General features: G+C 41.8%; 1 protein-coding gene across 1 annotated transcript; it reads right to left on the reverse strand.

The window, feature by feature from the left end:
- Nucleotides 1-6,720: 6,720 nt before the first annotated feature.
- On the reverse strand, nucleotides 6,721-13,569 carry LOC123515879 (glutamate receptor ionotropic, delta-1-like). Its single transcript, XM_045274763.1, has 9 exons — nucleotides 13,493-13,569; nucleotides 12,348-12,491; nucleotides 12,167-12,257; nucleotides 11,573-11,870; nucleotides 10,967-11,184; nucleotides 8,484-8,661; nucleotides 8,221-8,320; nucleotides 7,967-8,099; nucleotides 6,721-7,198 (listed from the first exon to the last, which is right to left on the reverse strand). The coding sequence occupies exons 1-9, from the start codon at nucleotides 13,567-13,569 to the stop codon at nucleotides 7,103-7,105; spliced, it is 1,335 nt and encodes a 444-aa protein (XP_045130698.1). The 3' UTR covers nucleotides 6,721-7,102.
- Nucleotides 13,570-14,079: the final 510 nt, after the last annotated feature.

A 14,079-nucleotide genomic window follows, 5' to 3' on the forward strand; every position in this document is an offset into this window, starting at 1 on the left:
TGCATCCAGTGGTCGTACAGCCCTGCCTCCACCACGGCGCGCGCCCTGTAAATGCAAACATCATTATTATTCGTGCACTAAACATCATGGAGAGGAAGCACTCGCAGGATCGACATAATTATCATTCCATGAGTAAGCAAACGTCTTTTCTCGAATTTATCTGCCGTGTTAAGGCGGCGTCACACTACCACTTTTTCCGTCGTATCAGGCGATTTACGTCGTTTTTTTACTCTTCTGTCAACTCTTTCCGTCGTCTTGAGTCAGACGGAACGCATCGTTTTCGTCTAGCGCCAATCTTTAGTCAAAATAAAAACTATGGTTTCTAATCAACACTTTTATTTTTTTTTTTTTTTTTTTTTTTTTGTTAAACGGAAGAATGCTATTATCATGACAAGAAATTTAAATGAGTTGATGAATATATATTTGTATACATATTTTTTTTTCTTCTAGCCTAGCAATGAAAAGTTCCTCAGTTGTTTGTGTACATTTCCAGGGGAGTGCGAATGTGCGACGCTTTTGAATATTTCCAAGGCAACTTCCAAGTAGCTGGCCAAGATGAGCAGTGGACAAAACACACTGACGAATTTCTCATAGAGAGCATTAGAGGTCACCGTTGCCTTTGGGATCACAGAACAGCTGATTACATTATAAGGTGCAAAAAAGCCGCGGCTTGCTGGGATGAATGAGGAGCCATGTTTGTTTACAATCGACAAGCGCGGCAAAGGCGGAAGCAAGCTTGTGTGTGACGGCCACCGTCTGCAAAAGTTGACAGTCGTCAGAAAATTGACAGAAAAAGAAGAAGGAAAAGTGCTAGTGTGACGCCGCCTTAAGGTTTGTATGTGCAACTCCTCCACTGGCATCACGGCTCTACTCTCTCCCTCCTTCCCTCCCTCGCTCTCTCTCTCTCTCTCCGTCCCCACCTGTAGTTGATGGTTTTCATGAGAGGGCTTTTCTTCTGTGTGATCATACAGTGGCTGTTGGTGGTAAAAAGTCCCTTCGACTTGTAGAAATCGCATCTCTCTGAAAATTACCACTAAGTATTTATAATTTCGAAAATGCTTCACTTTCCCTCCTCATTCCATTTCATGCAGCCTTAATGCACTACTCACCTTATTTCTAACTTCTTATTACTACTGTTTGTAATCGGTATCATCACTGTGTTACTTACCTCAGTGTGTGTGTGTGTGTGTGTGTGTGTGTGTGTGTGTGTGTGTGTGTGTGTGTGTGTGTGTGTGTGAGTTAGTGTGCGTATAATACTTGTCTTTTGGAAGTAAGAGGCAATCTCCATGTCGTGGGTGAGCGTGGTGTACAGACTGGACTCCCCGCCGTACCGCATTTTGGCCACAGGGAATAACGGGTGGTATTTCAGACGATCTACGTTCCTAAGGTCATACATCTCTCGCAGCTCCCCGTCCTCCATTCTCTACGAGATAAAGATCCGAGACTAGCAGCTCGTTGTCACCAGACATTAGATTATTGTAGTTGCTTTTCTATGATCATATTTTTTATGCATGACTGCTATAAAGCATGCTTACTGAAATAGTATCTATGATGAGTGTATTCGCACTGATGTATAGAGTGACACCAGGGTTGTCGAGCAGATCCCTGAGTGTCTGGATAGGCTGAGGGATGTGCCGCACCGCCAGCAGGGAGGTGAGGTTGCCCGTGTAGCTCCAGAACACCACAGCCGCCATCACAATCCACGACCCCAGCACAGTCTGTCCAGCTCGCCCATACGCAGCCTTCCACGCTATTCCTGAAAGTTAGTAATAGTAAAACACTTATGTTTCATATTTTCAGCGAGCCTGACAGACACCATTTGATGATGACTGTAGTTTTGTTCTTATAGTTTATGTAATATTGGTCACTTCATACATCTGTTTACAGGAGTTCATTACATTTGTAGTGCCGCTGAAGTATACGATATCCAACCCACCTTGGTTAAAGAAAGCTCGCACGTGTTGCAGAAATACGCCTCCGACCCATCCCAAGACGCTAACGTACCGTGGGCGTCGACCAACTAGAGTGGTGGTCAGCCAAGCCATCATAAGTGCTGCCGCCACCGCACCCCACACGGTCTCGGTCAGCGGAAACAAGAAACCCCAAGGGTCGATCTCTGGCGGGCCTTTCCTTGACAGTAGCGTGTAGTCCCCCATAAGGAAAGATAAGGTGTAGTCGATGACCTCGGCTCTGCTCACCGTCACGCCGAACGGACCCAAGGCGAGGTCGGCTTCCTGTACACAAGATATTACCATGTGTTGTATTTTCCTTGAAGCAAATATGGGAAATGAGATTGATATATGTGAATATTATATTAGTTTACTTGGTATGGTTATGTAGTATGAAATAGGATTTCAGTTTTCACTGTGGTAAAGAAGTAGTGAAATAGATAATACGTACGCACAACGCCTTTAACAATACCTTGTTTACGGAATACATGTCAGCGAAAATTATAAAGGGGTCACCACCACTACTTCCCTCTTACCTTGCGAATTAATTGGCCTACCATGCCTGTCCAGCTGCCATTGGGACGCCGGGAGCCCCATCCTCCATCCTCAGGTATCACTATATTGTACCTACACAGATATGAAACGATACGGTCACAACCTACATTGGACACATAAAAAACTTTGCCACCGACGAAGTGTCAATTGATTTCATGATATACTCAGATGGCGAGGGAAAATACTGGACGTTTCTCTCACGTAAAGTTCAGCGTTTGGGCCAACACCTGCAAGACGTTGCCCATGGCGCCCGTGACGACGATGCGGTTGTCGGTACCGCGGGTCATGACCACATGGGGCGACCACTCCACCGCTCCCACCGTCACCAGTGGGCGGCGAGGAAATCTGCAATTAACATTACTGATACGACACACCTCACCCTCCCACCGAACTATTTTTGCCGGAATAGTGTAAACCTACCCTGACTCTCAACCTCTGGAACTCAGCCACTTTCTGTCTTCTTTTTCTGTCCCTACAACTTACATTTTATCAGGAGAGAAGTATCGAGACACATCCAGAACTCCCTTCGTAAAGCTGTCTTACCACAGTGACCTGTGGCGCATGTGATTGTTTGTGTGAGGAGAGTAAAATGCGCACCGCTATCTTTTGTCCTCAGCTCGTTAAGACAAGCAATTAAAGGTGCATCACCTGAAGAAAGCCGGGTTCTCCGTCAGGCCACGCACCACCTTTGGGTCTTGGAGCACCTCTCGCAGAGACGGTTCCATCCTGAAACCCATGTGGCATCGACAGTAACGATAACAATAGCAACAACAGCAACAACAACAACAACAACAACAACAACAACAACAACAACAACAATAACAATAATAATCATCATTATTATCCTTACTACTACTACTACTACTACTACTACTACTACTACTACTACTACTACTACAACTACTACTACTACTACTATTATCATAATTATTTTACTACCATTATCATCACCGTCATTATTACGAGTATCATCACCACCACCAACTTTACTTATATTATTACATATCATTAAGATCGTTGTCACCATCAGGGCCCCTGTCATCATCAGAACCTACCTGTGCTCTGGGTGTACACGCAAGACCTTGGAGGAACCCACCTCCACCTGCTACTGCTCAAGACTGTCGATTCAACACGCAGCTGCACGGCTCAGCTTCATTTACTTCATTTAATACATGTGAGGGACATTCCTGTAAGCTTACAGTCCCCTTTGTTATTGGCTGGCGTGCCTTGGATGTGACAGGGGGGAGGAGTAATGTCTGTATCAGAAGAATATACAAACCTGACCTTTGCATAAATCTTGGTTGTCAAGTAATATGCAAAGGTTAAATGACATGAGGCGGAAGTCTTGTTTCGAGCTGTACGAGCCACACCAGTAATATAGTCTCTTATGTCTGCTTATATAGTGATGTACTTGCAGGCGATCCTTTACGTTGTTGTCCTGTGCTTAGTGCAGCTGACTGCTAAGTCACGCATATTTTTAGGTGGAAGGGTAATAAAGGCCACTATGTCTACAGCAGAGAAATTAAAACATTGTATCCGATAGCCGATTTGGTTTTCGGTTCTTGAGTTTTTATTTCAGCAGCAGTAGCAGCCACGCAGCTTTGTCACTTGATGGCGCAACAGGCTCTGCAACTGTTCTGACATAGCAATATTTGTTTATGAAGACCCGTTCTCGAATATCAGAATCGTAGTCACCTCTCATGGGTCAACATTTAATTTAGTTGCCACTGAGAATTCACGCGCTCCAGCTATGATGTTTATTACATGCTGTCACCGTAATGGCTTTTATTTTCGTCTCATTGCATCCACTTATTAGGTCCAGGCTCGCTAGACCCTGGATATGACAACTAAACAAAGTGGTCAACTAAAAGCCACACAAAGATGCTGATCGCATTTGCTTTGGAATAAAAACTGTGTGCCAAGTGCACCTTGCTGTAGTGTTGCCAGAACTGCATGGGACGCATATTTTGCATATATGAACTTATTCATTACACAGTATAAGTAAATTAATGTTTATTTAGGTTTTTGTAAGGATTGTGGGACAAGGTGTGTTCAGTGATATTTTTGTAGAATAAGATTATGACCAGTGCAACACACACACACTCACACACACACACCCGGTAGCTCAGTGGTTAGAGCGCTGGCTTCACAAGCCAGAGGACCGGGTTTCGATTCCCCGGCCGGGTGGAGATATTTGGGTGTGTCTCCTTTCACGTGTAGCCCCTGTTCACCTAGCAGTGAGTAGGTACGGGATGTAAATCGAGGAGTTGTGACCTTGTTGTCCCGGTGTGTGGTGTGTGCCTGGTCTCAGGCCTATCCGAAGATCGGAAATAATGAGCTTTGAGCTCGTTCCGTATAGGGTAACGTCTGGCTGTCTCGTCAGAGACTGCAGCAGATCAAACAGTGAAACAAACAGTGAAACACACACACACAAGGGCAATTTGAACAATTTGACTAAATAAAAAGATCCAACAAATCTGAAAAAAGGAAAGAGAGGAAGTAGAGCCGTACAAGAGAAGGGAAGGAGGGATTCTATGTGAGGTAGGAGAGGCTGCTGAGGTGAGAGTCACCTGCGTCGCTTGAAGGAAAGGAGTGCAAACGAGCAAGGAATAGATTGAGGGAAACGTGTTAAATGAAAGACAATAGTGAGATACATATTACTTTCCTACGAGTTATTATACTTTTTTAATCTTATTTCACTTGTCTTTATAGTTCCTCATCACAATATACTGTGTCCTTGCTAATATACATCAAAGGATAGATTTTTATTTCATTATCTTTCATCTGACTATTCTTTATCAACTGAATTGTTTTTTATCTCTCTTTTCTTCTTCTTCGAGAAGGGACTCCATTTCTCATTCTAAAAGCTGACTTACAATTTCTATTCAATTTTTTCCACTACATTTATTTTATTTCTATCTATGTCTTAAACTATAGTATTAGTATACAGCACAGCCACAGCACTACCTAACCCTCCCCTACATGTAGAATCAATAAGTCATGCACAATGTGTGAGCGTGCGATGATGTCTGAAATATTGATATGGGAACACGCCTTGTCAGATCCAGGGTAGACTGTATGTCAAGGAAAAGAGAGCTGCCAATACGTTAATTAGCTTAATTACTTGCTAACCTTTTCCCTTGAGATTTATAAGAAGACAGTTTTGGAGAGGGATGCGAGCTCACGAGCGCCCCCTCCCTCCACATACACACAAACACACACCTCGTAGTGTAGTGGTTAGCACACTCGGCTCACAACCGAGAGGGTCTGGGTTCGAGTCCCGGGAAGCGATGAGGCAAATGGGCAAGCCTCTTAATGTGTTGACCCTGTTCACCTAGCAGTAAATAGGTACGGGATGTAACTCGAGGGGTTGTGGCCTCGCTTTCCCGGTGTGTGGAGTGTGTTGTGGTCTCAGTCCTACCCGAAAATCGGTCTATGAGCTCTGAGCTCGCTCCGTAATGGGGAAGGCTGGCTGAATGACCAGCAGACGAGCGTGGTGAATTACACACACACACACACACACACACACACACACACACATGAACGTACACAAGTTTTGGTTGCCATATACAAATATAGAGCATTCTAAAGACAACTCTCTTCCTTCTCACAGAACGGCATGCACTACCTACACATACATTCTTCATGAAAAAAGAAAAAATAATGACTCCTATCATCATCCTGGAGTCACCTTTTGGCTATTATCTATTCAGCTCGCTTAGGGAGTGGCATCTCAGTGGGTCTTTTTTTCTAATCGCCATTTTGTTGCCCTTGTTCGTTTTTCCCTCCTACATAAAAGAAAAAAATCAGATATCTGTGTAAGTAAAACAACTGTTTATTTTTCTTCGGTGTCTTCGAGAACCCAGCATAATTCAGGTGTCCACTGTATGTCTACATAAGCAATATCATATCTCGGTAACGCCGTTGTTTAGTCAGCGAAACAAAGATGAAGTCTTGGTCTCCAAGGTGTGTGCGATGTTTACTATCTTGTTACTGACAAGTCACGAACCAAGAAAAAATTTTCTCTACAAGTAAATTCCACAAAAGACGCTCCTTAAAACTGGCTGGGCTGACTGAGGGTTAGATCATGAATTATCTAATTGTCTCAAAGTTGAATATTTATTTTATAATCAAACTTATGCTATGAATTTGAAATACATAAAATTACATCTGCAGATGTACTAAGATTTATATTCTTTCGCGTTTGTATTTACTCTTCAATATTCACAGTTGTGAATGCAGATCCTTAATGATACGTGTTTCTTCCCCTGTACTGAAACCTCGCCATCTTACTGCAACACTCTCGTTGGTATTCAATTCTTTCGCATCATATCAGTATTTAAATAAATTATTGTATCTTAAATTCCATGAACTGAATGTACACAATGGTGATAATAATTAACATCAACAGTGTTAGCCGCTGGGTAGAACTAATATCTAGTCACCAAGGCAAAACAACGATTTGCTCAGACATTTACTTGTAGCCTTAAAAGGGAACATATTGCTGCTGAGAAAAGAACATTAAAGTAAGCATGAAGTAATGTGATACGATTTGACCCCGAACACTGCTAGTGGACACGTTGAACTACACAGCTTCTTTAAGGTTTGCTGGTTGGATTTGGGGGAACGTTCAGCTCCAGACAGAAGACATTCGTTGCCAACATCAGTCCTGTCCCAAGCACTACGAACAATCCCTGCAGAAGTAAGGAACACACTGTAATCAAGCAGCGGTAAATTTTGGAGCTTATAGAGATGTTTCATAGGCTTTCACTCGGGAACTAGATCACCGAAGACGCACGATACAATAAAAGATTAAGTAAAGCATTTGTAAAACAAACAAGAAATCACAGAAAATTCAAAACATACTTACCAACATATCGGTAACAATAAGAATCATATGTACCATAAATAAACACATGGAGAGATTAGAAGCCTTGAAATGTGGTACTGCCGAAGACCTTTGAAAATATCTTGAATTGAGACGAAAACAAACGAAAAGATAAGGAGAAAGGACATTGGAAGAGAACCTTTACTAAAAGTGAGAATAAAACAGGTGAGATTTATAGGACATGTAGTGAGAAAAGAAAAGATTGAGAACTTAACTTTTTACACGAAAAATCTCAGGTAGAAGAGCAATGAATGAAATATCAAGGCCAGTGAAAAGGCTGGGCATCTGCTACAAATGACCAGAGAGAGAGAGAGACGAGGTGGCCTTCTGTAGTTGTCAACGTCTAATATAGTAACACGACAGATCGGTAAAGTAAGAGATGTGTTAAGGGCTTGATCAGTAAGACTTTCCTAAAGGGTTTGTATTAAAGTGAGTGGCGCCATGATTTACCAGCAAGCGCCGTAAATACCTTGATTGATATGGCTCATGTTAAACTAATTCATGTGTCGAACTCACGTATCACGCTTTACGTAGACCAACAAAATATTGACTGTGGCTGAGACGAGCGAGTTACCCAGAGGTTGGCGAGGGACAGCGGCTCCCTCACCAAGATGATGGAAGGCGAGTAGCGGCAGTTACTGTGGTATGCAAGGAGTTCGTTGTACATCCAGTGCTCAAACAATCCGGATTCCACGATCACCTTTATCCTGCCAGCACCATCAACAAAATATCAGCGTTTGTTTTCCTATTCTTTTGTTACTAAACGATCAAAACAGTCACGTAGACATCAATAGTCATACATCTAGAACCTTTGCCATAAGTACGAACCTGTAGTCGATGGCTGGCAACAACGGATTGCCCTTTTCCATGATTAAATGGGTCCCAGTAGAGAATATCCTCTGTCTTGACTTGTATAAGTCACACGTTTCTGAAGTTATAACGAACAGCACATTAACATGACTTCTTAGCGAAGTCCCATAGACTACACAATATGTATTTTGTAGTCTATGGGTATCCTTTCACTGTTGAGTACACATTTAGAACACAGGCACTGAAACACACAGGATTTTCTCGTCTCTCCTTGCTCTCACTTGTTTTAATGAAGTTGTCGGCCATCAGGAGATCCAGAGAAAAGGCAGCATCTACGATGGAGTAGCTGCCATGACGTACGTACTTTTCAATCATTGAGTGTAAGTCTGTAGTCTCGTAAATCACACGACCCACTTTATCCAGCTCGTGTAGCTCTCGCAACTCTCCTGATTCAATTTTCTGCATAAAACAATACAAAAGCGCAAAGAATTAGCTTAGCTTCCCTACCCTAGATAAGGGGAATCTCAGCCTGTTATATTCTAATGATTTAGAGCATATAAGCAGACAATATACGGAACAACTCCTCAACATATTGGAATGCGAATCATGAAACACACACACACACACACACACACACACACACACACACACACACACACACACTCAAAATAGCTAAAGGTTTGCCTCTAAATAAGTCTGGTAGTAAATCAGAAATAAATAGCTATAATACCCTCATTTAGTAAAGTTTTTGAAAAAGCTTTTGCACATAGACTGATTAATTTTCCCGAAAATAATAATTTGGTATCAACTTACCAATTGGTTTCAGGAAAACTCTTCTACACAATCAGCTCTTTTACATTTTGTTTCAAAGATTTATTCTGAATTGGACAAGAAGTTACATGTTGCTAGTGCGGATTTGGATGTCTCGAAAGCTTTTGACTCTTTGCTCGCTAAATTGAATAATATTGGTTTAAGGGGACCAGTTTATGATCTACTTAAAAGTTATTTAAGTGAGCTCAAGCAATTTGTATTTTGCAACAATGTTTATTCAAATTATAAATTCATTAAACATGGTGTACACCAAGGTTCAATCCTTAGCCACATTTTGTTCCTGAATTATATCAATGACATGACAAATTCTTGTGGTGTTCATTTTACAATGTTTGCAGATGACACAAACTTTATTATAACTGACGGTGACCTTCATGTTCTTCATTCTAAGTTGTCCCAGGAGTTGGGTAAAGTAAGCAATTGGATGAAGCTAATATGTTAAAACTTAATGTTAATAAAACTCATGTAATGCTTTTCAAAACAGGTTTTTAGTGCATGAATTGGTCCCATTAAGACTGGATCAGCACGTTGTTCTTCAAGTAAAATTAACAAATTTTCTAGGCGTTTGTATAGATGAAAACTTAAACTGGAAAACATTTACAATTTCACTACAATATTATTAAAAATGCTGGAATCCTCTATCGAATTAGACATAAACTTATAATTACATTCATAAATATTTTCTTTTACTAGATATATTTAGGTCTCTGAAGTAAAATGAAGGAAGGACTCTTTAAGGTGCAGGACATCTTCATGTTACAAGAGTAACATCTGAATTTAACACAACTCTTCCATAATTCAATATTGTGTCTGGGTCTTAACTCTCTTCCAATCTCTATAAAAGGTATAGTTGATTCCATGACTGTTAATAGCTTTAAGTACAAGGTTAAAAACACCTGTATTATTTACAGTCGCTTTAATAAAAACCTCATTATTACGCAATGTAATAATGACATTTTTGCGGTATTTTTGCATGTATGTATCTATGAATTCTACACAATTATGTTTTTTTTTTTTTTTCGTATAAGAATGACTAATTTCTAGTTTCTATATTTTGTTCAGTATTCTGTACCGTAGCTAGCTAGGATATTCATTATTACTTCCGCTTTACAGGTTTGCTAATGAGATTTATCTCTGCAAGCACACACACACACACACACACACACACACACACACACACACACACACACACACACACGGCCCAGTAGCTCAGTGGTTAGAGCGCTGGCTTCACAAGCCAGAGGACCGGGGTTCGATTCCCCGGCCGGGTGGAGATATTTGGGTGTGTCTCCTTTCACGTGTAGCCCCTGTTCACCTAGCAGTGAGTAGGTACGGGATGTAAATCGAGGAGTTGTGACCTTGTTGTCCCGGTGTGTGGTGTATGCCTGGTCTCAGACCTATCCCAAGATCGGAAATAATGAGCTCTGAGCTCTTTCCGTAGGGTAACGTTTGGCTGTCTCGTCAGAGACTGCAGCAGATCAAACAGTGAAACACACACACACACACACATGTAGTGTAGTGGCTAGCACGCTCGACTCACAATCGAGAGGGCCGGATTCGAGTCCCGGGCGGCGAGGCAAATGGGCAAGCCTCTTAATGTGTGGCCCCTGTTCACCTAGCAGTAAATAGGTAAGGGATGTAACTCGAGGGGTTGTGGCCTCGCTTTCCCGGTGTGTGGAGTGTGTTATGTGGTCTCAGTCCTACCCGAAAATCGGTCTATGAGCTCTGAGCTCGCTCCGTAATGGGGGAGACTGGCTGGGTAACCAGGAGACGACCGAGGTGAATTACACACAGGTTTTGGGGATAGAGTGCGCGATCCGCAATTTTTAAATTTTTAAATCTTATCATAGAGAAATATTGTATTAAAAACACTACTTAGTCAGCGAATCATTAAGAATTAGTCAGGAGAATTATTCACTACCTCACAGCTCACCGATATAGCTTCCGCAAAGTGTGTCATAGGAACCGTGATGACAGTCACAGAAGGATCGTCGAGCAGGTTTCTAATAGTCTGGATGGGTTGTGGAATGTATCTCACCGCCAGCAGGGAGGTGAGAGTGCCAGTGTAGCTCCAGAACACCACGGCCGCCACCACCACCCAAGACCCCAATATTATCAGCCCGCCTTCTCCATCCACAGTGCCCGTCAGACCTTCAAAATTCATAACCATCAACATAATAAAGAAGAGATGCAACAATTTGCAGGGTTGACCCCTTCCCCCCCACTAAGATGCTGCGGCAGGGTCGCGAGATAATATGGTTTAACCATTGCGAGTAGACCTTGTCCTGCAACGGATTTATAGGTTAGTTAGGTTATAGTTAGTGCCTCTGATGGTAACGATGATAAATCTCAAGAATATGAATGTATATGGCGACATGGCAAAACACATAGGCATAACAAAGAGAGTAGAGTGGCAGAGCTCCGTCACTGTCTGTTTTAATACATAACACTGTCCTAAGAGTACTCAACTTTCAGTAGGACTCTTTCCATCATACTTATTTTCTAAATCTTTCCGCCTTCCTCGCCCACGTTAACCCACCTTGGTTAAGGAAGACCCTCACGTTCTGCAGAAACACCTCCCCAGCCCATCTCAGGGAAACAGAGCCGCCGGATCGGCGCCCCACCAACAGTGTGGTCAGCCACACCACCACGAGGGCCGCCGCCACCGCACCCCACACTGTACCCGTCAGAGGGAATAGGAAGCCCCACGGGTTGATTTCAGGGATGCCCTTTCTGGATAGAATCGATCGAGCATTGAGAGAAATAAATGCCGAAAAGTCCACAGCTTTTGTTCTGCTGTAGATCATTCCAAATGGGCCAAGAGCGAGATCGACTTCCTGTTTACGAGAAATTGAAAGTAAAAAATAAAAATACTAATGTACTAAAGTTTCTTATTAAAACTTTTCTTATCATAAAAAGCATATAGTTCATTCTTTAGGATTATCTCAGGATTTAGAAAAAAAATCAAAACCAAATGATGAGGCTGAAACTATAAAAAAATCTAAGTGATTTGCATAAATGCCGAAAAGATCAATCTTGAGAGTGACGACGCTGAATTAGACATCGCCATCTTAATGCACAGTCGTATGTATAGCTTCCAGCATTTCATTCGGACAGGCACACATCCTCTCACCTGGCGGACCACTTGGCCTATCATGCCAGTCCAGGAACCATTGGGCAGCTGGGAACCCCAAACAGCATCTGGTGGCGACACCACCTTGCACCTGTACACACAGTAAAGACATCATCAATTACTCACATTTCATTTTTAAATATTCAAAAGAAAAACAATTGTACCTGTAAACATTTCTTACGTGAAGTTGAGTGTTTGAGCAATAACAGCAAGTATGGCCCCCACGGGTCCTGACACCTTTTGGCAACCTTCGCCTCCCGGAGCCACGATAACATACGGCCGCCAGTGTTCCACCGTCACCGTGACTACTGCCCCTTTGGGAAACCTGTCGCAGGGTAGCTGAGTCATTGACTTCGGTAGTAAATATGTTAACCTACACTCACACACAGCAACAGTACCAGTACATGTGAGTACACCTTTCCGTCTACATATGGCATTTGACTTCTGTACCAGCTTCTGACTTGCCTCACCTTCCGACAGACACATAACGAGTAAAGAACATAACAAAGCGAAATATATTAATCCATCTAAATTGTAGACAACCACGTCTGTATTTACTATAAAATCAAATGGTAAAATAAGAACATGGAAGCGCATTGTCCAAAAATGTATTATTCATATTGAATTAGATTATTAAGAATAAACATTGCCTCAAGCTCTCTTTTAATCTATTGTAAAACATTTTATTCAAAGAGCAAACCTTACCGCCTTTACCTTTATGGTTATTTACAAGAAATATTCAGTTAACAGAAAGTACCGAAAGTGAGAAGTTTGGCTTCCTTCTTAAACTATGTAATTCTGAATTCTCATTCAATAAACTTACCGTGAAGAAATAACTACCTTTTCCCTTGGTATAATTGTCTTCCCTAAAGATAGAGTGTCCTTTTTAGTGATAGTTCCCTCAAATAAAATTAGTCATTCAGCAAACTGATACTTCGACTTTTTGAACTACACATGAAATTTTAGTTCACCATTAAGCAGTTCTTTATGAAGTGTGAAATGCTCTACTTCTGTTTTCCGTTTCTTTTTTTTTTTTTTTTTTTTTCTTCAGTGATATTTTTACACAGTCGTTTTAGTTTTTTTTTTTTTTCCTTTTTTTCATTTTGTGAGATTCTTCCTCTTCCAAAAGGAGCGCCATCACTGCCAAGTTTGTAACATAAAAACTCTTAAATATGACCGTGTGGTCACTTGTTTACACTCCTGTATAACAATTTGACAAATAGATAGTCTTATCTTCATGCGCATGCTGTTTATGGAGAGTAACGGCACGGTAATGTGCAGATCACTTTCCATTTACGTACTGGTATAGTTTAAATCAACTCTTACCTGAAACTGGCGGCGTCCTGGTTTAGGAGACGCAATACCTTGGGCTCAGCCAGAACCTGTCGCAACGGGTGAGCCATTCCGCGTTGACTGCAACAACGCTGCAGGAAACGGACTCACCTTCAGTGCTACTCTCTTCATCTTATGATTTGTCATAGTATGAGCACAAAACCCTGACATGCAGTGTGTGTGTGTGTGTGTGTGTGTGTATGTGTGTGTGTGTGTGTGTGTGTGTGTGTGTGTGTGTGTGTGTGTGTGTGTGTGTGTGTGTGTGTGTGTGTGTGTGTGTGTGCGTGTGTGTGTGTGTGTGTGTCTTTGAAAGTAGAGCATGTAGTGTGTGGAGTGTCGTACAAGAATGAGTGTTATTGAAACTCTGGAAGACTAGGAATCAAATTCTTTCATTTTTCTTTCTATCTTCACTAAAACAATGTTTCGAAAATAACATTAGTATACCAACAATATTATTCTTGTCTTGTTTTATCTGAACAAACACCTGCCCGTCACGATTTATCTCAATTTACCAGTCTAGACAGTAGCGCGCCACACGACTTCCTTACGAAATCCCTGCTTCCAAACGCCAGCTGGACCAC

This window comes from Portunus trituberculatus, chromosome 40 (assembly GCF_017591435.1).
Source record: "Portunus trituberculatus isolate SZX2019 chromosome 40, ASM1759143v1, whole genome shotgun sequence".
Lineage (NCBI taxonomy): Eukaryota > Metazoa > Arthropoda > Malacostraca > Decapoda > Portunidae > Portunus > Portunus trituberculatus.